This window comes from Athene noctua, chromosome 24, assembly GCF_965140245.1.
Source record: "Athene noctua chromosome 24, bAthNoc1.hap1.1, whole genome shotgun sequence".
Classification (NCBI taxonomy): Eukaryota; Metazoa; Chordata; class Aves; order Strigiformes; family Strigidae; genus Athene; species Athene noctua.
The window spans coordinates 3,416,246-3,439,547 of record NC_134060.1 but is presented as its reverse complement, the minus strand read 5'-3'; the positions used below and the strand labels follow the sequence as shown (position 1 = coordinate 3,439,547).

Here is a 23,302-nt window from a genome sequence, read left to right as displayed (position 1 = left end):
AGATCCCTGTCCTGTTTCTGCACTTTGCTTCCCCCACCTGTAAAGTGGAGCAATTCCCTAACTTCCGAAAAACATTCTCAACCTGGCAACATAAGGGAAAATCCTTAATCTCTTGTAAACCCAAGACCATCATAGTATCACATACTACTGACTGATTACTGTTTTTTATTATTGCTAGGTTCTCATGCAGTAAAACCTTATTTGAATTCTATTAATATTTCACATAGGTAAATTCCAAAGGTCAATTTTTTAATGAGGTCCCTCAACAAGATAAAGCTCGCACTGTTTCACCCCGTTCCTCGTGCACACAGCCTGTGCCAGACATCAGTTACGTTACACTGGAGGGCGCAGCACGGCAATCTTTACATGATTTTTTTTTTTTTTTCTTTCACCAAAAGCACTCCCACGTCTTCCCCTGCCCCGTTCAACATTCAACGCTACATCTGGGCCGTACCGGGAAGTGAGGTTGTGCGTGCCAGCGCATGCTCTTTCGGAATTCACACAACTTAATACAGGAAAACAACATGATGAAAAGGTAGCAAGGAAAGAAATATTTTACAAGTGCAAAAATTCTGCTTTGGCATGTCTACCTGGAGACTCAGAGTCCTGATGGCATTGTGCTTCTTGCGGCAGACTAGAGGTAAAGTACAGCTGTATTTCTGTGACTTTTCATTTCGCTGTGCTGTGAGGGTTTGCTTGTAGGAGGGAAGCCATGTCCAAGGAAATTTTAAGCAGTTTAAAGTGGGAATGATTCACATAAGGTAAAATGCTCCATTGTAAAGAAATTGGCAATTTAAAATCTGTCTATAGAATGTGTCCTGCTGAAGGCTAGCAATGTCTACGTTTATCTACCAGAAACAACAGATGTCAGGAAAGTACAAGTGGCAAACCTGCATGCTGCGTTTGTGGTAGGATCTGCTTTTGCATGAGCGGCGTGAGCCAGCTGTGTCTGCCTGGTCCTGCCCTAGGAGGTGGGAGTGCAGAGGAGTCAGGTTGGAGTTTGTGGGGTTGTAAACCAGGTCATAGGGAAGTCCAGTGAGACCATGGGGGAAGCCACTCAAAATTCTTGAATAGGATGGTTCACACAAATGTAGGTCCTAATTCTGAAAGCTGTTGAGATGGAATGGTTTGTAAGAGATGAGGAAAACACAGCTACCAGACACATCTACTTCCATAGCCTATTGCCAGTCTTAAATGAACTGAGCTGCTCTGCCCTGAATTTTGAGACCACCTTGGTCAAAACCAGGTGATATTTCTTATCTCCAAAGATATTTGAAATCATTCATGTAATTTTCCCTTTCAATCAGGCCACGTTCAACCTCCCCCTCCTCAAAATGTTACGCTACTGTCAAAGGATTTTGACATGATTTTGACATGGACTCCAGGAGAAGGCTCTCCACCAGATGTGACATACACTGTGAGGTATGAAAGGTAAGTGCTTACAAAGGATGTCTGAAAGTATGGTGCAAGGCAAACATCTCTGTGTGTGTATTAAACAACGTCATTATGATCAGTGACCTGGCTGCATCCTTTCACCACAACCCATCTTCATCTGTCTGGAAAGTGCTCCAAATTCTGAGCAAGATTTGGTACCCATCCTCTAAAACACTTCCTTCTCTTGCTCTATAAATGATAACAAACCAGCATGTTTAATATTATGGTGTGCTTCTTTCTTCTTTTAGCCAGGAACACATGGACAACTGGATAAAGGTTCCTCACTGCAAAAATATTCACAGAACCTCTTGCAACCTGACTTGCGTGCTTCCAAACTTTTTTGTTAAAGTCCGGGCTCAAGTAAAAGCTGTTTCTGGACAATTCCAGTCACCGTGGGTAGAATCACAATCCAAGGAATATCATTTGGATGGTAAGTGTCTGTTAGGTTACAGCCTGGATGAAAGGACATCCCAACAACAGTGTTGGCATGAGCAAACGCATAGACCACAGACCACAGAAACAGTAACAAGTAACTTTATGAATGACAAGAGATTTGAGGGAGCACAAACAACAAGGAGCCATGATCATTTGAAAATGAGTTTTGTAGCAACTGTCAGAATTTGTTCATCAATGCTCTCGGTGAACAAACTGGCTTCAAGCTTTCCACATATCAGCAGGGGTACGTGAGATAAAAAAGAGGTATTCCTTTGCCTTCTTCCTTCCTTCACGTCTATCGCAGGATAACAGAAGTGTAGGTCAGTCGCAGAAAAGCATTACTTCTGTGAAGCTAAGACACAAGCAAGCACTATTCTTATGTCTGGTCCCTCGATTACAGTGGAACTGGCTCCCCCACTGCTAAACGTGGATGTCAAGGAGAACTTAATCCGTGTGAATGCCTCCTTCCCTTTGGCCACCTGTGTGGAGAGTTTGCTTTGGATGTATGACTTGAACCTTTGGGAAGCTGGATCTGAAGACAAGGTCAGTAAAAGTGGCACTTCTTAGGTGAAACGGAGGAATGATGCCCAGCTTGAATTGAAATAGCTTCACATTTCTGGGCAGGGAGGGACTGGATCCAGAGCCTGGAGAAAATGAAATGGCCAGAGTTAAACTAAAGTCAGAGAAAAAAAGTAGATGTGTGTGTGTGCATCCTTGTTTTATTGGTAGTCCCCTGTTTTTATCAGGAAGATGTAATGGGGAGGTGACACTATAGCCAGTATAATGGGGCAATGTCTGAGGTTTTAAAGAATTAGTTCAAGAACTGCTAATAGCATGCTGTGGCAGAACAGAGCACAGCACCGGCTGGATATCCCACCCTAGTATCCATAAGCCCTAGGAGAGAAGCTTACTACAAAGAGCAAGCAAGGGATGAAGCGCCTCTCCATGCACCTTCCAACCACTGGAGCCACACAACATAATGAAGAAAATCATGGGCTAAAAAGGTAGAGAAAATAATGAAACCCAAATAATGAAAGCATCATCTTTCCAACCCTCTGTTCTTTTTGTTTCTAAACAGAAGAAATACGAACACATCCTTAGGAAGACATCAGTGACTATCAATACCACTGCACTCAGAGGCAACTACTGCTTAAGTGCCAGATCTTCCTTCCAAAACATTGGCTTCAAGTACAGCAAATTCTCCCAACCCATGTGCGTGCTATTAAACCACAAAGGTATGGCCCTGATGGGAAAAGGATGTAGTGAGACATCAAACAGGATTAGGGCAAGTCAAAGATTTCCACCAAAATTAGCTTTTCAACAACAAAAAAAAATGGGCTTCCTGTTATAGGGACTGGGTGGATTTTCTCGTGAAAAGTTCCTGCTTCCTGTAGAAACATTTTCATTTAAAAAATCCAACCTTGAAATATTTTCTGAAAATCCTGAAATATTATACTGGAGTTATGCTTACAATGACATTTTTGGGAATATTCTAATTTATGCTGAAAAATATGTGAATAAAGCCTCATTTTTTTACCTGCTGGTATGAACATTCATTTGTGGATGTGACTCTGACTTAGAGTCTGATCTTAGGCAAGCCTCTTATCCTTTCTCTGCATTTGTAAAATACGGATCTTAAGCCTAACATTTGCTGAGATTTCTGAAAGAAGAGCTGAGTATAAGAGCCCATTATTACTATAAAATACACCAGCAGCGGAAGATTATTTTTGTCTTTTTCAGCAGTGGAATGGAAGCTCCCACCTTCTGCCATGATCCCTGTGTTTGTCCTCCCCATCCTTCTGACAAGTGCTTTCATCATCTGTTTGCTGAAACAAGATGCGAAGCGAAAGAAGATGCCTCATACTCTGGTATGGCCCAAATGCTGAGCTCCCTTCCTGGCTCAAAGTCTTGCTGATTTTCAGAGGGTAACTGGGGAGGAGTGTTGCATTCATAAGTCCCATTATAAGTAAGTTTTCCTATATCCAAACTTTTCTTTAAAAACCATCAACTGATCTGCATGTCTTGTTTCTTTTCCCTTACAGGATCTTTCTCATTTAAAAGCTGCTGGACCAGCCTTTCACTGTGAGCTCAGTGAAAAGGAATTTTTCAGGGACTATCTTATCTGCACAGAGAAGCCAGTGTCACAAAGGAAGACAAACAAAGCCTTAGCAGGAAACAACGGACCATGGATGGCTTCTTTCCCCTCATCATTATCATCATCATCATCATCATCATCAGAAGAAGAAGAAGAAGAAGAAGAAGAAGAGGACAGCAGTACTTTCATCCCATACACTGAAATGCTGAAGTTTCCAAAGAAACATCTCAACTGTCAGCCATCCAGAACAGCTCAGGAAGAAACTAGTTCGGACTCTGGATCTGGAGGTCTCTCTGTGGATAGTGAATCTGTGCTTGACCTAAGCTTGACCTTGGGTTTCTCTTTCTTTCCAATGACAAAGAATGAGGTGGACACCTCAGGATCCCAAAGAAATGAGAAGGCATCCCTTTCTCGAAGTTCCTCTTTGGGAAGAATATCCCTCCCTGATGTGAGATTGCCAGGCCCCAGGGAGCAGGGACAGCATGATGTAGACAGGGATGAAAGCCTGGAAGTGATCCCTCTTCAACCACTGATGGAGGGGATCTGTGCCAAACTTCCAGCCAATGAGCACTACCTGCATAGGAAGGCTCATCATTTCACCAAGTATGACCAGAAACCAGTAGTTGATCCAGATGTCCAGATCGGTGAGGGATCCCAGCTCAGTGAGGATCCCAGCACCGAGCTCCTCATTTCCTTTCAAACATTACAGGTGGCAGAAGACGAAGGGATTGCAAGTGATTGTGACAGCAGTAATTTCACAGAAGGAACACCTCCCGCATCCATGGTGCTGAGCGACACGTTTGAAATTTCAAATACAGAGGAAAAATACGATCAGAAGTTTAAATGCAAGGGCTATGAGCACACACATTACATGGGATGGAGCTAGAGTACCCTAGCAGGTCTGAAGGCAAGGATACCTAAGCAAGAACGTGGTGCTTTTTGTATATATTCACCTAGACAGTTTTTTTCTACTGATGTCTGGCCTATCAAGTCATATGGCTTTAGGGATACGAAAGGCGTATTTTTACAGCTGAGTAACCAATGTACATTCACCATCCCTCTGGACAGGTGCAGCCTGATAAGGTGTTAAGGCTCTGGTATGAGGCACGCTGTTAGAACCCGGCCAGGGGTGAGGCTTGCAGTGACTCCTCACACAGGTATTGCACAGCAAACACGCAGTGCCTTGTGTTCACGTGAGACTTTGGAGCAGGGTAGCTTTTACACCTGAGTAATGAAAGGCAAAACCACCTCTGAGACAGCAAAAACACAACCGGGACCTGTGTGAAACCATCAGCTGGGTTCTGAAAACGCAGTCGTTATGCTTGCATGTTGATTTTGAACCGGGATGAACTGCTAACGTTATGTTTGCTTTTCTGTAACTGCAAAACTGCACCCCTGCTTGACCAGAAGGACCTTAGAGAGACATTTAACAACTTTTGCTTTTTGTGGGGTGAAGAGATCTCCAGCTCAATCTACAGAGATCACCTGTGTTTCACGGGGTGAAGTGAAGTCAAAGTGATGAAGGTGCAGCATGTTTGTTTACTTTTTTTATACAACTGTACTTACTGAAGCTGAAAGTTCTCCTGCTGTGCAGAATGTCTGAGAGCTGCTTTATGCAGAGGCAATAATATTTTGATATATAACTCTGTGTGTGTGTGTGTTTTTATGTTTCCTAGAACTACAGAGCTCATCCTGAAAACCATTCCATTTTACAACAGGACCCCATCATGGGCTTCCTAATGCTTCGGTCTGAGGAATCCTATGAGACTTCCCAGCCGGGTCACTCTGGGTCACTGAAAGCCCAGGACTGTGACCATTTCTCTGAGCAAAGAATCAAATCAGAAGTCCACCAGCAAAAGGCAGAGGAGACACAAGGCCTCTCTTGACTGGGCAATACTGAGCTTTTCAGTGTATTTTTATTTTGAGCTCTTCACATCTCACAGAAACATACTCTCCCACTTTATACCAGTAAGAGGACATGCAGAAGAGCAAAGTGTTAAAAGAAAGAGGGAGACACACAACACCCATTCTCTGCATTTAGAGAGTTGTTTCAGATGCAGGAAGGTTGTCAGTGAGGGTCTTAAAGCTGACATCTTCAGAGAATCAGGAGAACGAGATTAGAAAGAGGTGATAGGAGGGGTTGGGAACTGCTTAGGAAGAGAAATGCAAGATGGACTAAATAAGGTCCTGAATTAAAGTTAAAAGGAGAGGTGAGAGAAAAGATTCATCAACTGGATGATTTTTTTCTTACCTGTCCTCCACAAAGTGTCCTTAGGTGCATTCTGCACTGTAATCCCTCTGGTTCATTTAGAAAGATATAGATCATCCAAATATAATCACCACCCATTTTCTTGTGCAATCAAGGAAAAACCCCTGGGCTTTGAGTTACAGGAAGCTCTGAAGTTGTGTAACCTCTACAGAATTATTTTGACATGTCACAGCTCTGCAAACAGGGCCTGGGATCAGTTCTTTTGTCTTGTCCATATGGAAGCTGGAGGAAAGGCTGCAGGCCAGTTGAGCTCTACTGGTGGAGCCAGCATCCCACTCCTCCATGTTTTCTTTCACTGGGGCTTGAGACCTGCCTTCCACTCCGAAAGGGTCACAGTGCTCCCTCTTCCACAGCAATCAGTCCCTATCTTACACCTTAGTTAACAGCTGTAGCTGTGCAATGAGAAAGCAGCCCTCCCCTCTCATTGGGAGAGGTATGATCCAATCAGCCAAAAAAACTGGACATTTCTCATCTACTGGTTAAGTGCAAGAGCTGGAATCAAATCTCCTACATCCCTGGATCAGCAGTCGTGAGGGTTCACAGGGTGGGACTGTGAGTCACTGGCCTCACAGAGGGGTTCTGCAGCCTGAGCCCTGCAGTAGCTCAGAGGAGATGGTCTGTTTGGCCTTAATCTACTACCTTCATAAATCTCTGGCACGCAAGATCTTTCCCCTCTTTCCAAAGCTGGGCCGAGTTATAAGCAGAGTTCCATGGAAAGTCTGTATTACAAACCTCTCAGTCTGTTTTCATCCTTAGGAACTACCTTCTGACATAGGCTCAGGCTCTACAGTTTGGAAGCTGAAAGCCAAGTGTTTCATTTTAAACATGGAACTAGACTTTTGGAGATCTTCAGGTACCTAAAAATTCAGAGCTATTCAAAAGGTAACATCTCTCTAGAAATAAGGGCAGAAATAAAGTTTTAAGTTATATTCTCAAAGCTAAAGTCTCAGGTGTGCTACAATTCCCCTCATCTCTGTCCTCACACAGCAGAAGCATGAGGCAGTGACGTGAGGGAGGAAAAAAAATGGAAACACCCTAACATAGAGTTATACTTAATTAGATGTAGGCCATACTGGCGGATAGGTGTGTCTTGTTTAATAAACCTGTGAGGCTTCTGCATTTGTCCGAGTGAGATGAGAAAGCCAAACTGCCAGCTATGCATCCGTGGCATGGTTTGAAGCATACAGCCCCGTTAAAGCAGGGCAAGGAATAGAAACAACTTCAGGAACAGAAAATCCATGAGATAAAGAGGTGAGCAGAAAAGTGTACTAATTCCTGTCACATTTGGCCACAAGGATAGAACAGTGAAAGCAGTGTGCTTTCAGTTTCAGAAGCGCACATGGAATGTATTTTGATTAAATTGTCTCCAGTTGTGATGTTGCTTATGGGACTCACTTGTAATAAGAAGAAAAAAAATCGAGCATTTAGGAGCTTTACATAGACTTTAGACAATATAAGAGCACTGCTCACAAGGTGTTTGTCTAATGCAGTTGTCCTGTGTGGTTTAGGGTAGATATTTCTGTTAAAGCTTTTCTAGGGCTGAAGCAATCACAATTTGAACAGTTCTCAGCGCTTAGAAAGACAGTCCAGTTGGTTTTGCTTTGGTGAAACCTCAGCTTTAAGCAATGGTCCAGTTAGTCTTAGGCAGGACTGAGGACTGAGGACAGGACTTCCCCATTTTGTGAACAGTTATGACCACGGGATAAAGTAAACCACAAAAATAAGCCAGGGATGTTATCCAGTGTGTGTCAAGGGAATAGCTATACTATAAAAATTCAAAAGCAGTGGCTGAGGGAGTTTCCTAAGCTTCAAATACAGGCTGTATATATGAAGCTTCTCTGCTTAGGACATCTCGGGTAAAATAAGTGTTATGCAGCTGTACCAGTTCTTCAGTTGTTATACACATCTGGTGGTTCTAAATCCGCATCTCCTGGAGACAGGTTAGCTTTCACTTCTGACCAGAGAAGGAAATGTCTCTCCCTCTTCTGAGAAAAGCCTGAAAATGTAACTTAACACCCTAAAAAACTAATGCTATCGAAAAGGAACTATATCTCTCTCTTGGTCAGATTTCACACAAACTCCCAGTTCTTAGCATATGGCATTCATGATAGTCAGAACTGAGCCTAATACTGCAAGGAGCCGCAAAACCAAACTGTGGGTCTACGGCGGCTTCTGAGAAAAGCAGGTGCCACCTGGTAGTGCAGAGTCATGGCAGACTTGAGGAGCTCGTGTTCCCATCCAAGGCCAATATGAACAATAGAACAGCTTAAAAACTAGTGATCTGGCTGACTTTAATATCCAAAGGTATTTCTTAAGGAAGTAGGTGTCCTGCTTGCAGCACTTATAAAACCAACTAGGTACACGACACTAAGTTTTAATTTCTGGAGTTTTAAGAAGGCAAAGTTACCTGACCAGAAAAGCAAGCCCAAAAACTGAGAAACCTCAGGGAGAACTTTCAGGCAGGAAGCTCTTTATCAGCAAAATGGTATTTGGCTCTCTTTCAAAAGCTGAGGATTTTCTAAGCCACTGCCTTGTGCACCTTTGTACAGTTAGGTGTGTATACTCAGAAGGGGAGAGGTGCTCCTGTTGTCACTCTTACACATGCGCACCGATCTTCAGCTGGTGATCCTGGATCCAAATGCAGGCGGGACAGTAGTTCTGCAGCCTGTTACTGAGAGACAAATCCAACCCGGCCTCACAAACAACAATTTAGCTCTTGTAAAAGGTGATTCACCTCCACGCAGGATCAGCTGCCTGCTCTCCCAGCCCTGCTTGCATAGTTATTCATGAAGCAATTTCTGATCGTCTTGGCTGTATTTTCAGTGGTCGGTAAGTCCTGACTTCTCTTTTTCGGTCACTGATAGCGGTTGTTTCTGTTCGATCCTGTAGTATGGGAGGTAGTTCTGTCCTGTTTACTGAGATAGGAGCTAGAGAATGAGCTGTTGTCTGAGGTTGTTCAAAAGCTCTCTTCTGTGTTGCTCTCTCCTTTTAATATTTGCAAAGTACGGTTGGTGTGCTCAGTGATTTAAGGATTAGTAAGGAGAAGAAAAGATTATCTCACTTCAAAGTGTTTGCCACTGATGTGTTTGAACCCAAATCCTACAGGAGTAAAGGATATTCACTGACTTCAGGAGGCTTTGGATCAGTGCCCCTGTGTCTTAAGCAGAGTCACAAGTGTGTACAAGAAAAGCCCTGATTGTAAAAGAGGTACAAACAAATAACCTATCCCTAAAATTCATTTAATCCTACTCCAGATGTGGCAAACTCACTCCTGGGTGAATTAAGGACAAACTTGCTATGTTTTCAAATGCCAGCTTCTCAGCAAGCAAACTTACCGTTCATCCACTCGTGTGTCTGTGATCTCATACTGGAGGGAAGGCACCTTCAGAGACTTCTAAAACAGAGGGACTTTCACACTGTGAACTATCCTGGATTTTCCCTGCCCACACTTGACTGTGCTTGTGTTACGCTGCTTTGCATAACTGTGTTTTAGTATGGATAAATGTGGGAAGATGGAGATTTCCTAATTCAGATACGATCAGGGTATTGGTGACTCATTTTTCCTGGTGCTCAGACAGGGAAACCCACTCACTTTATACCAACTGCTGCACTTCTGTCTCGCCAGGAAAATTGTGCTGAGCCTTGCATGAGCAGAGGCAATTGTTGAACTGCAGATGAGGTCAGGACAAAATTTTGACTAAACTGCAATCCATTTCTGTGGTCCTTCCCTGCCCAAATGCCGTCCACAAGACTGAAAGTGATCTGTGTCTTTCTGCCTAATTCCCCTCCTGTTCAGCAGGGTAGTTTAAACTGCTGACACTCAGCTCTCTTCCATGGAGTCAGGTGGAGGGAAAGCTTGGAGTGAGGCCCCAGGAACTGCTGTGGTTTAGTCCCTGATCTACCACAGCTGCTCAATGTGATCTTGTCCAAGTCACCCCCATTCTGGTCCTCAGTTTTTCCATCTGTAAAATGGTGCTACTTTTACTCGCTTATCACGCCATTTTTTCATGGGGGGACTGATTTTGGGTGTCCATTTACCAGCACCATAATGGGACTGTTCATTTTCAGCAAGTGCAGGCTGAAGCCCACGCGTGCTCAAGGTGTTTATCAATACTGCAAAACAAGAGTTGAGTAATGCATAAATTGTCTATCTTTGAGGATGTGTCTATAATTCAAATTTACGGAGCTTATGAATTCTGAAGGTTACTGTACAAGTTAGAAGGTCTTGTGAATCAGCCTCGAGAAAATTTTACTCTGTGTGTTCTCATGACAGGAGACACTAGGACACTCTTCCACGGTGCCTGCTCAGAGCCAGTTTGCTGCAGGTGGATCGTGGTGGTATTCTGCTCTACAGAGGCAGCTCAGACCAGGGGCATGTATGTAAGGGGCAAGTGATATCTCTGCTTACCAAAGCCCAAACCCATCCTCCGTGGGGAAGAGGCACATGACTCAGAAAGCAGGGAGCTGAGTTGTTTGCCTTCACCCTGGCACACCCAGATCAGAGTCCAGGCATCAGGTCTTCGCGTGTTGTTCTGTACAGGCAGTCTCCATCCAATAAAACGTGGAGCACGAGAGGTTAACGGCAGTCACATCTTCAACGCTGTGAAACTGATCTCAGCATACTACTTCCCTGAGTATGGGCAGAAAGAAGAGATGTTCATAGACATGAACCTAGCCTTGAAAACAGGTTATTGTTCATAGTTTTCCAGTCATTTAACAGCTTTAAAAGTAACCTATAAGGAACTCAAGGATTCTCTTCTGACTCCTGAGTTTTTGAGGCCTGTCTGTAAGAACTCCTGACTTTTCTTTGTGATGAGTCAACAGTCTGCAAGGTGTGTATGGCGATGTCTGCATAGTTTGAATTCCTGTTCTGTTCAAGCTTCTGCTTTGCACCCCATCTCTAGCAAACTGGAAGTGGCATGCCTGGTATTTCTGTTCCCTAAAAGGCTGAGCAGCATTGGACCCTTATTTATCTGAGGGCTGAGATGCCAGAATATGCATTTTAATACTATTTTTTTTGCTCCCCTAGGCATTGTGACTACACAGAAGTCATCATGTCTGAAACGTGCAACATTTTCTTCTACAAACTTTGAGAATATCCTGACATGGGAAACTGAAGCAGATATTCCCCCTGGCACTGTATTTGATGTCCAATATAAACAGTATGTAAAGTTTGCTTCTTTGTGGAGTTCTGTTGTTCTTAGGGCCAGTGTCCTCAGAGAGAGAAGAGCCAAGAAACAAAAGTAGATTCTGCTGTTTCTGCTGCTTGTTCTACTGTTACGGAAATGGTTTTGCTTAGACGAGAACTCGGTAAAGGACAGCATTATTTAAACTGGTAGATTGTGCTCAGTTAAGTAAATACTTTTACATCTTGGGTTGCCAGCTTTACACTGAGCTACTTTTACTTTGCTACTCTGTTTTCAGCAACATCTCTCTATTCTGTAATTTCTTCACCTGTAAATACAGGTAAAAGCAATTGTCTTCCTCTGGTTCAGTCACTAGAGCTAAAAGAAATCAGGCCAGTGCTACACAATAGCTTTGTTGCTTTTGGGTAAGTCTGCAAACTGCAGCAAACTTGCATGCCATCATGTGGTGCCACGGCTGGGCAGAGAACCCTGCAATCACCAACTCACAGGACACTCCTGTGTGTGCCCTGAAATTTCCTCAGAGTGATACCCACGCACAAGCCATCAACGGGAACAGATTAATGGCTGTAGTCCAGAGGAAGTTTCTCTGCCATTCCATTCCCTGCTACTTCCTAATTGCAATAATTAATTTAAAAACTACTGAGAGTTGGCAAAACAGCCTGTTTGGATCGTTCTGGAGAAGGGTTTTATTGCATCTGTTCTACCAAACAGACTAAAAGTGCTTTTTTTTCCTAAGGTATGGAGAAAAATCCTGGCTTAACAAGCGTGAGTGCCAGAGTATCACACAACTTTTCTGCAATCTCACTCGTGAAACAGAAAACTTCATGGAGCATTACTACGCCAGGGTGAGGGCCACTGGCCAGAACTACTGCTCCTCCAACTGGGTGCGCTCAGAAAGATTTGAACCCAGAAAAGAGAGTATGTACCGCTGCTGAAATCTATTAAATCTTGGTTGCTAGGGATCCATTTCAAGTCTCGCTGATGTTTACGACAGCATTTTCTCTAATTTCAGTACGGCAAGACTGTGCTTGATATGAAGGGAGTGAAGGCCTGAAGAAGGCTTGTTATTGGGCAAGGAGGAAAATGAGCAAATAGGCAGAGCCTTCCCTGAGGTCTGACACCAAAGTGGGATTAGAGGAGAAAAGGAAAAGCCAGATGTCCTTAAAGGAGGAACTACTATTAAGGCTGACCAGAGGCAGAAGGAAACTAGTAAGAGACATGATGGGCAGCCTGAGGACAGCCAGTAGTACAGTCAGAGAAGCTGTGAAATGTGAACTCCTGAAAATCAGGATAAGCAGCCAGACCAATGGATACGTAACGTTCCCAACCCCTAAGTGAGCTCCATCACAGACACACAACATAGCCTGTGGGAGCCCTATTGGCTCTGTCACTAAAATATTTCCCACTGAATATTTGTCAAGAATCATTTGAGGTGGCATTTAGCAGCCAATGATTATGAAGAGCCTTCAGGTCTTTGCACAAAATAAAGTGTGAAAGAGCCATAGGTTACTTTGATCCTTAAACCTTCACTTTTCAATGCAGCATTAGCACCCACAGTGATGATCTTATCCACTAGAGCCATTCTTTTCAGTTTGATGCTTTCAAGCCACATGGCCTTGGAGGAATATTGAATGCTGCTTTTAAATATGCTGTTGCAGATTGGGTTAAACCTCTGATTAAATGTTGGGTGTAGCATGTGCCTTTCACTGAAGATAAGTGTAGATACAAAAGAGCTGTACTACTCCAAAGACAAAATCTGATGTAGGGTGGGAATAACAATTTAGGTAGCAGCTAACTGAGAGCCCTGTGGTGGGATTTCACACTCATCCCACCCGCATGAAGGAGGATGTCCCTGTGCAGGACAGGGAAGCAGCATGGAAGCGTGGTCCTAAGGAAAAGCTTGGGGCAAGAATTTCTAAGGACAAACACTGCTGAAGGCTACTCACTGCTTGCAGACCTGGGCATCTCTAAATCCAGACAGAAAAGAATTGCGAGGAGATTATCTAATATGGCTCTATTCTCCTCAGTCGACATGCTACATATTTTTGCGAGTAAATCTCGCTCAATCACAAATTAACTTTTGTTAATAACTTATCATTTGTAGTTCACAATCACACATTTAGTTTTGTTAAAAATCACTTATGTTGTTAAGCACCCTGTGTAATTTTAATACTGATTGTAATACACTCTCATGTCTCAAGTCGGATAGTAGGATGGGAATCCCGCGACGTTACAAGACGTGTTAGCCAATTGAAATCCGAAATTCTAAACTGGCCTAAAAACCTTTAATGAGTCAATTTCAACCGATTTTGACAAAAGGTGGACGGGCCACCTTTACTTAACCCGGGAAAGAAACATATATTGATATATGTGTTGGATAAATAGCAGAGCCCTGAGGGAAGACAGTATCTCCAGCTGCCTGACTTTTCCTAAATCTCAGTGAAATACAGCTCATATTCCTTTTTGTATATAAACAGAAGTAATAATTTACAGTGAGTCTGGAGTGTGTGTATAAGATGATGTAATGCTTTAATCTTAACAGCTGACACTGCCTGTTCTACCTTTTCTAGCTATTATTGGAGCACCAGAAGTGGAGTATATTCCTTATGTACGGTCCATAAAGTTTCTTATACACCCCCCCTATACTCCACTGAGAGGTGAGGATGACCACCAGCTAACCATAGAGGACATTTATAGCAAATTTGGTGCTGTTGATTATCACTTAACAATATTCAACCAAAGGACACACCAAAAGGTAAAATCACAACCTCTGGCCACTGACTTCTGTCAGTCACATTTTGCATAAGATGGAGAAGGACTTCAGAGGCTATACATGATGGATGAAATTCCTGATTTACAAGGGATAGTCTCAGTCTTTGCCTCTCAGTAGACAAGAGGAACTTTAAGCGTTCCTCTAAAATTCTGGAAAAGAAATGGGTTTCCAAGGGTACTGTATAAATAGCAAAAAGTAAAACTGTTGGTGACTAAAAAAAGACTTAATTAGTGCAAGTCTTAAGGAACTGAAATTCAAAAATTAAATACAGTAACAGAAAGCAAATTATATATTTAAATTGCATATATACAGAATTATTTTAGTCCTGTAACACCTTATTAGTAAATAAATTTTTCTGCTGAATTTTGCAATCTCGTTTGAAGAAAATGTGTGCATTTAATCTTTCTAAAATACAGACTTTGCCTTTATTTTAAATAGTGGACAAAGAATGAGCACAACAAAGAATTTGAAGTTTCCAACTTGGACCCAGACACCGAATATAATGGAACAATATATATATATCTCCTCCAGAGAAGCAGCAAATCTCAAGTATTTTGGGTGAAAACACTAGCAGGTGAGGCTGTTAACTCTGCTAATTTAAAAGTCCAGGTGGGGTATTGGATACACAAAAGAAACCAATTTTCAGCTGGTATATCGTAACATAGACGTGCTAAAGATATTGAAGCAACACTGACTTTCCTAATTTAAAACTCTAGTCCTGTGAGACTAGACCAAACACTTAATTTAGCTTATCTCAGGCAGTTTTTCTAATCCAACTCTCTGAAACGACATTTTTCACTTGTTCTCTTCCCCACTAACCAGACAACACGTGGCTCCTCTACTGTTTCGTGGCACTCGCATTCTGTGCCGGACTGGTGTTTGCTGCAATTAGTTATGTCATCTACAAATACGTCAAGCAACACAGTGCCCAGCCTATGTCTTTGGTAAGTCTTCTTAAGCCACTGCAGCAAATTTTTAAAATGGGGGACTGTGTGCGTGCACTTAAATAACATCACTAATTGAGGAGGATGAATGAGCAGACACGGGCGTTGTTTAGGCAATCACTGCAGGCTACTGGTAGTTTAAAGATGGGTGCTCAGATCTTCCCCCAAACTGGCCCGTTAAAGGAGATATCGGGTGAGGCAGCTAAAACCCGAGGATCCTAAATCACTAGTTCCTCTTGAAACCCTGGGCCTTCTTACCTGTCCTTCACCTCCTGTACCAAGCATGAGTTCTGCATGCTAAATGAGCTTAAGGGCAATCTATTTCCATGCTCTAGGATTTAGGCTAAATTTTGCAAAAATCAAAGCAGGATTTTTTCTTCTGCAGATTTTAGGATTGCACAATCGCCCTGATGCATGATGAGAGATGTCTGTTCCTCTGAAGGGTCATTCCCCAGAAAAAAACAACAGAGTTCTTTTGTCAACAGAGGATATCCCTCTGGTTGTTACTGGATTTTACTAATGTATTTCCAAAGAAAATTTTAAAGAATCTAAAGCAAACCTTCAAAGTCACAGCTTCTTATTAATAACTTAACGTTTTTCTATCTACTTCAACAGGACTTCAGAGGGATTTCATCATTCCAGCCTCTTACACTGACAGTGGAGCATATTATAAAGCCCATTAATTTATCCAAGCCTTCACTTCTCATCCCTGAAGTGCAGTTACCACAGATCAGCCAATATTTGGACAGAGCACTGGAACAACCATGGTCTTTCTGTCCACCAGAAGCTGCCTATCAGCAACAGATGGATGTCCCAACATTCCGGCTGCCCACTCAGCCGCCCTGCTTGGCCAGCACAGCTCCTGCTGGTTATGCTCCTCAGGCAGCTGAGCAAAGTGTTCCTACTGCCCCGGCCAGCAATGTTCTACCCCTAACCTATGGCATGTGTGTCGAAGGCACAGACCATGTTGACAAGAAGAATTTGCAGCCAAACCAAATGCTAAAGGAAGTTTCTCCAGATAGTTTTGTTGGTGGAAAGCTCCTAACCCAGATGCTGGGCAAGAGCTGCAGCCGTTGGAATTACAAAGAACAGAGGCCGAACTTGGCACTGTGGGACAGCAGTGACACGAGAGAGTCGGGTCTCTTACAGGGGAGCCCTGGGCAAACACAGCATCTGCTGCTGCAGACTGATGGGGTGGAAAGTAAAGTACATGTGTCCCAGCTGTCACTGTCTTTGCTGGAACAAGAAGGATGCTATAGGCGACAGACAGCAGAACTGCCACTGTTATTGTCTTCAGTGAAAGTTGACACAGACTCTGTTGCAGAGGATGAATCGCTGTCACCTCTGCCAGCAACCCTCCTTTTCTCAGTCAGTACTGGTAACAACTTCCCTGGAGAGAACATCCCAGAGGGGTGGATGGTGCCAGATTCATTCGCACATTCTGTGAATAAACTGCAGCTCCCAGAGACTCAAGAAACAGAAATGTTAACAGCAGCAAAGGAGCTAGGCTGCACAAAACTGAATAATGGTGTGTCCCAAGACACAATCTCAGACCCGGACAGTGGCACTCCTCTCACTATGCTGTTCAAAGATTTGGACTTAAAAGTACTGTGGCATCAGGATGAAGACACAGAATGTTATTAGGAAGACTTAATGATATCGAAATCCAAATTATGTTTGCTTGCATGAAATAGTAGCCTACCCTGCAAACAGTGCAATGTAAATAAACACAGCTGACCTTGGATGTACTAACACGGCACAGAGTTGTCAGAGCGTTCCCACTCGATTGTTGCATCGTGGAGATAGGGATCTTTGCTGATATAATTAATTCTTGGTACAGTGCAGTACTCTATCTTTGCATTTAAATAACAGGCCTTTATTTCTTGCATATCCTTCATATTTATTATGAATTGGACTACTTTAAAAGGTGAGTTAAGATTAAAGTTCAAATTCCAGATTTCAGTTTACTGAAAATTGAGAAAAATTCACTACAGAAACTGTATTTGCTCTTTACCAACACCAAAGATCCAGGTCCACAATATGTCCACCCTTTGAAGAAATTCAGGTGCAGATGCATGCAAACCTAAAAAAAATTAAATGTATTGTGCAACAGTAAAAGAATTAAGTATATATTGGAGTTTGACCCTTGTATCTATGGTTCGTGCAAAAGTAGGCTACTTCCATGAAACGGACTTTGCCTTTAAAACAGTCATTGAAACTGTGTAATAGCTCCTGATGCAGCAATTCTGTGAAACTACATGTCCCCTGTCCTGCTGTGCTCCTTAATGCTTGTAGAAAGATAAATCCCTTTTCATCTCTGCAACAGATTAATGTCGTCTTGGCCCAGTTCTGACATACTTCTCAGCTGCTGCTCATTTCTTTCTCTGAAACAGTCGCACATTCTCTCCTTCCCTTGAAATCCAGCTAGGATCACATTCCACGTACGTGGGGATTTACACTAATCTCAGTTCAACCCTAATCTCAGTTTACGCTAATCTCAATTCACGAACTCAGTAAACTTTACGACGGAGACTAGGGAGGTCTTGAGCTGCTTCCTCCCACTCTTTGCTGACATTATCAGTGAGGAACATGCTCCATTTGCACAATAGTCTACGAGCCCTCCTCTGCTCCTGTTACCAGCACATGAACCTCCAGGGCTGGAATGAACCAAGACCAGCATAAACTGAGAGCCAGATTCCTTCAGCACTGCACCTTTACCAAAAGCAAGCTAAATGGTATTTATTCGAGGGACAGAGGAGGCAATTATCTTCCATTAAGAGGAAAGTGTAGTTCAGTGTGTTGATTTCCACTGGTGTGGTGAAAAAGCGTGTCTGATGATATCAGTTTTAGAGGAGAACTGAAACTATTGGAATAAGCAAGACTTTGAATGTTGTGGGGAAGTACTCACTTGAGCACTGCCAGAGAAAGGCTGAACAGAAGCAAAACAGCAGTTCTCACCATGAATGAATTTAGGTGTTTTCTCAGTCCAGGGAAACTGAGGCTAAAGGTTAAATTCCACTTGCTTTAGTGTGATTTTGCAAATAAACTGTAGCCTTATTGAAGTAAAGGGGTTTGATGATTCAACCCAGGATTAAAGGAATAGTGTTAGAAACTTTACAGGCAAAGGTTCAGCTCCTAACGCCAGCAACAATAACAAACAAAGTGCTGTGGCCATGTCATATGAAGCCAAAATGCCAGATGTGGTGAAGAGGTGTCACAGCACAGGGTGTGAAAGGTGTGAATGTGTGCATGGTCTGGGCAGCACCCCGGGAGGCCATTTCCACTGGTCCTAGCTTTACTTCATACCAGTCCGTATCAAAGGGTTTGTGGAATGTCGTTTGGGCTGTTTCGTGTACTCTGTGTCCAAACTATACCTTCAAAACCAACACACAGAGAATCGCTGCAGTCACAGGAGTTGCAGCAGCCCAGCTGTGTTGTTTCCAAGGAGTGTCAGACCCCAGGTGTAACATTCTGCCCCACTACCTTCCCCCCTGGAGATGCTGCATTTCAAGCTAGTGATGCCAGTTACCTTATTCAGAGTTGCCTGTGGGCTGCATATCTTGTGTCAACAACATTCCCAATGATGCTACTCAGGGAATAATCAAATGCCACAATGTCAACATTTTGGCTCATGTTTTGAAACATAATCCTCAGCACGGGGTCAGTATGGGCAGTGTAGTGCGGAAGGGAGTCTTAGGAGAGCATCTGAAGATGCTGCTAAAAAGTACATTTCCTATTTAACACCCTTTTCAAATTCCTCTGCAGACCCCCTGTCACAGGGTCTGATCTTGTCCAGCCCTTAATAAAGGTATCATCTTGGTTCCCCAGAAGGAGAGATGGGAACTGAGGCACAGAAAGCCTAGACCAGATCTCTAGAATGTGTGTTGGTGCCTAGAGATGCAAAGTGTCCCGTGGCTGGGATGTTGGTCTCTTCTTCGGGCACCTACATACCTTGAAAGCTACATTCCCTCTGACTACACACATAGGCTGCATATAGTAGGAATGATCCTAAAGACTTACAACTGAGCTACTACACCATCCTATCCCCATCTGTTCTACTCCTAACAGTAGAAACTGTAATAAACAGGGAACACAGTCAAGAGAGAGACTGTGTAAGCCACGTCTTAAGGAGGTGATTGACAGCAATAGGCTCAAGTTCCTGCTCTGATCACGACTAAGTCAGTATTTACCTTTTGGGCCTTGACATACTAACAGGAGGAGACCAGTTCTTGTCTCCTGAGTCACCTCTTAAATTTAACAGGAAGATCATCCCTTCTAAAACTATTTCTCTTTGGAAAAGCTTGAAAACAGATGTTGACACTGCTGAGCTTTATTGTAGCTGTGCAAGCAAAGTGCTCATCCGTCCCCCATCGACATGTGCTGACCTTATTGCCTTCTGCTTCATTGCTTCTCAAAATCAAATTGATAGCCTTGTTTGTTTCAAAATGCATCACAGCAAGCAGCTACAGTAGGATCTAATTATCTCATTCTCATTCTGTGTAAGGACATTTCCAGATAAACAGCAGGATTTCAACATTGTCTCAAAGGTCTTCCCATGCAAGCCATCTGTATCTAACAGCAGACGGTTCCTCATTTATCTTGACTTTTCCAGATAACAGTTTTGATTGCTCTAGATAATAAAAACTAGAAGTGCCTTGCCACAAAGACTGTGCTTATTCCTTGACAGATGTCACGACCATGACAGGTGAGCACTGCAGTTCCAGTTGTCACAAGGATATCAGCATAGCAGGTGGCAGCTGTAACCCTATAGCAAAGTATTACTCTTTGTCTTCTCAACTAAATCTGGGAGCTGTCACTTAGCCACTCCCCACACCGGCAGCCCCGCTCGCAGCTCACCAGGGATCCTTGCACAGGGACGAACTCACCAGGGATCCTTGCACAGGGATGAACTCACCAGGGATCCTTGCACAGGGACGAACTCACCAGGGATCCTTGCACAGGGACGAACTCACCAGGGATCCTTCCACAGGGATGAACTCACCAGGGATCCTTGCACAGGGATGAACGTGTTGCTGCAGACTGAGGCTCACGTTCTCCCTTGCTGTTTCCTTGTCTGTTTGGGCATTGAAAGGTGCCCTGTTTGGAGACTATTAAAAAAATCACTGATGATTTTTTAACAAGTCCTTTGAGGAAAATCTTACTCAAGGCACAAATTATAAGCTCCAAATTCTGGAAACAGAATGAAGCCTAGCTGAGGGGCAGCTCTGAAAGTATTAGGGACTCTGATAAAATAGACTTTATATCTTAGCTCTGGCATCACATTGGCCTAACAGCACTGCTGTTAGTCATGGGGAGGTATGATGCAGCAGAACTACATGAAAAGAACTTGCACAGCAGCTGGATCACAGTGCTAACCAGTGGCCGTAGGCTTGCTGGTTCAGAGGACTTCAAATGCCCTTGTATAGCTTCTCTCTTCTCAGGCTGAGATAACGAGAGCTGTGAGACGTGATTTTAAGAAAATTTCTAAGAAAAAGGTGGAAAATGTGGTCAAAGATTTGAAACAGCATCCATGTGAGGAGAGCAAAAGTTAAAGCTCTTCTTAAAACACACAACGGAGGGTTCATATGACAAAGGTGAATGAACTTGTTAATATTAAGCAGAACAGATGATAATTACTCATTACTTCTCATAATACAAAATTCAAGAGAGCATTCAAGTGGTTATGCAACTGTTCAAAACCAATGAAAGAAAAGTGTTCCCTCACTTTGACAGCTCAGCTTGTACCAGAACGTATTCAGTCAAGCCTGCCCAGTAGTACCTGTTTATTGCTTTCTTAAGAATGTCTGAAACACAAACGCTAAATAAACTTCACGCACAGAAGTCCTTGGAGTTCTAGTGCTGATCCTACTGGAGTTCACCTTGGTTTTATTTGGATGGCGAAACAAAGAAAGGTTCTTAGAAATGGATCCTACTGATATGGCGAGGGTGACTCAAACTGTTCCAGATTTGGTGGTGGAATTCATTTCCACATGGCCTTGTGGAGGGCAGAATCAGGAAGTGTTCAAACAGGAATTAGGCAATTTAACAGGGATAGGACTATTAGCAGCAATAAAGCATTGTGTCCAGCTTGGGAAAAGCTACAGGCCACTCCCGAGAGATAGGACGCTGGGCTGAACAGACCTTTAGCTTCCTCCAGTATGGCAATCTTATGTTCTCACATATCCCCTCTACAGACTTCTGGCGGCTCTGAGAAGCCACTATGGATGCATTGACTCCTCAACTAATAAAACGTAGCTGGAAAACGTCTGGCTCACAAACTGCTATTGCAGCCTCAGAGCTTCACTACTTTCAAACTTTCATTTCTCCTTCTGTCACCACAAAAAATATCACCTGCTTCTCACACTGCCAGGAAGGGTTTATCCCGAATGCTGAAGCTGCAAGCCTATCTCAAATAAATGGAAATACAGCAGTCTCTGTTTTTTTTTACCCTACCCCAGACTCCTAGATACCACCATGGGCAGCTGGAAATATCAGCTCATCTGCTGTTGTGGCAGGAAGCCTTCATTTGCCTGTAATAAAGAAAGTATAATAGTCTCAGCCAACCAAAATATAAGAACTGCTGTTAGCTCCTGATCTAATTATACACTGACATAATTTGGCTGGAGTTGCCATTCACTAAAGAGACGTCAAAGTAAGTGATTTCACTCCATTATGCAGCAATGGCAACGTTAACCCAAGGGAAATTCCTGGAAGAGATTAAAACATTCATAATTCATTTTCGATGCTTTGTGAGCTTCTATCCTAAATGAGCAGAGGATAATCCAATACTCTGATGCCTGAATTTTGGAGGCACCTGTCTTTCCTTACATCACTTGGCAAAGGCAATGATTTGCCTGATCTGAAAGAGTTTGTGATCAGTTGCCATTGCGGTAAACAGCTCCAACTGCGTACGCCCTGCACGGGTCTCCCCATTGTCACTGCGATGGCATGGTAGGATGCTATATTTAAGACTCCAGGATGGGCACTCAAACATGGGGAACATTCTTTTGGGGAGAGTCATTCTTAGTGTCATCAACAGGGAGAAGGAAACGCTCCTTTGTCCCTTCTCTTTCATGAGGACAGACACTCTCACTGTAGTCTTCACAGGGTGAGTTTCATTTATCTGTAAGTAATCTACTGTTTATAGTAAGATTTTATAAGATCACCATAGCAGCATCAGTTATTTTGTATGATCACTTCAATTGAATTGCACTTCAGACATAGACTGTGCTTCATGATTATAGCTGCTTTAAAGTGTAATTACTGTTTTCCCAGTGTTGTACTTATGAAAATAGTTTTACTTTAAGTTTTCTCACAAAAATCTATTCCGTTTTACTGGTCTGTTTAGAAAAAATATATACTTGGATTGAAAAGTGTAGATTTTAGAAGATCAGAACTTTATATTTTTTACAATAAACACCAGATTATAGAGCACTGAAAATTTTCCAGGGAAAAATAAAAAACATTATATAGTAAAAATTAACCTGGATCAGTAAACAACTCATGAACATGGAAACAAACATCCGATGCCCAGTAGTCATTCTGCAGCTGAAATAGTACTGAAGGGAGTAGTATTCTATGAAATTACTAAGATATTTTTTTCATAAAAAGCCTGTTTGATTTTCTCTTTCTTATACTTGCCAACATTTGTTCTACTGAGGAAACATTATTGTGATAATTCTGTTTTTTCATTTGCATTTTGGGATATTTTGCATTTACTGCAACTGTGCTTTTCCATACAACTGTGCTGTTTTAAGAAATTAATGTACATTAACAGAAAATTGTACTACTAGTAAAAGCTGGGGGGTGTATTTTTTGTCATTTTAAGATTAGAAAGCAGTAAAACTAAAATCCAGGTGCATAATTTGCCAAAGGAAAATTTCAATAAAGGAATATGAGCTAGGGAAAGATTTACAAGTATGTTGGAACAAATATTGTTCAGCAACATTTCCAAACCTGTTTTTATAAAGTAACCTAAGCTCTTAGAACTTGAAAATCTGAACAGTTTAAGGATTGTGCTGTACGTTTCTGAACAAATTACAGGATAGAACGAGATACGGAGGGATGATACGCTTTTAAAATCTCCTTTTGTTGAATGCCCACTCATTAGTCAGTGCCTAAAAGCAGCAACGCTGCTTATTCCCAGAGGAGAGGCTGCAGCAACCGCCTGGTTCTGTAGCAGCTAATGCAGGGGATGGATGGGAG

General features: G+C 42.7%; 3 protein-coding genes across 5 annotated transcripts in view; all 3 read left to right on the top strand.

Moving 5' to 3' along the window:
• The first annotated feature begins 520 nt into the window (after positions 1–520).
• On the top strand, positions 521–5,580 carry IFNLR1 (interferon lambda receptor 1). Of its 3 annotated transcripts, none has more exons than XM_074926349.1 (7): positions 521–640; positions 1,308–1,422; positions 1,683–1,864; positions 2,270–2,412; positions 2,948–3,104; positions 3,610–3,737; positions 3,912–5,580. In XM_074926349.1, the coding sequence occupies exons 1-7, from the start codon at positions 583–585 to the stop codon at positions 4,848–4,850; spliced, it is 1,722 nt and encodes a 573-aa protein (XP_074782450.1). In that variant the 5' UTR covers positions 521–582; the 3' UTR covers positions 4,851–5,580. The 3 variants fall into 3 exon arrangements, with proteins under 3 accessions (XP_074782450.1, XP_074782451.1, XP_074782449.1); XM_074926350.1 differs by having other exon boundaries at positions 1,308–1,431; positions 3,613–3,737; XM_074926348.1 differs by having other exon boundaries at positions 1,308–1,431.
• A 3,439-nt stretch (positions 5,581–9,019) lies between these two features.
• On the top strand, positions 9,020–16,741 carry IL22RA1 (interleukin 22 receptor subunit alpha 1). Its single transcript, XM_074926197.1, has 8 exons — positions 9,020–9,062; positions 11,263–11,395; positions 12,117–12,298; positions 13,951–14,135; positions 14,592–14,727; positions 14,800–14,802; positions 14,976–15,097; positions 15,713–16,741. The coding sequence occupies exons 1-8, from the start codon at positions 9,020–9,022 to the stop codon at positions 16,739–16,741; spliced, it is 1,833 nt and encodes a 610-aa protein (XP_074782298.1).
• Positions 16,742–22,118: 5,377 nt separating this feature from the next.
• MYOM3 (myomesin 3) overlaps positions 22,119–23,302 on the top strand; it is a 28,312-nt gene continuing 27,128 nt past the window's right edge. The window contains exon 1 of the mRNA XM_074926196.1: positions 22,119–22,205. The gene's annotated coding sequence lies outside the window, so the exon portion shown is untranslated. The remainder of the gene's footprint in view (positions 22,206–23,302) is intronic.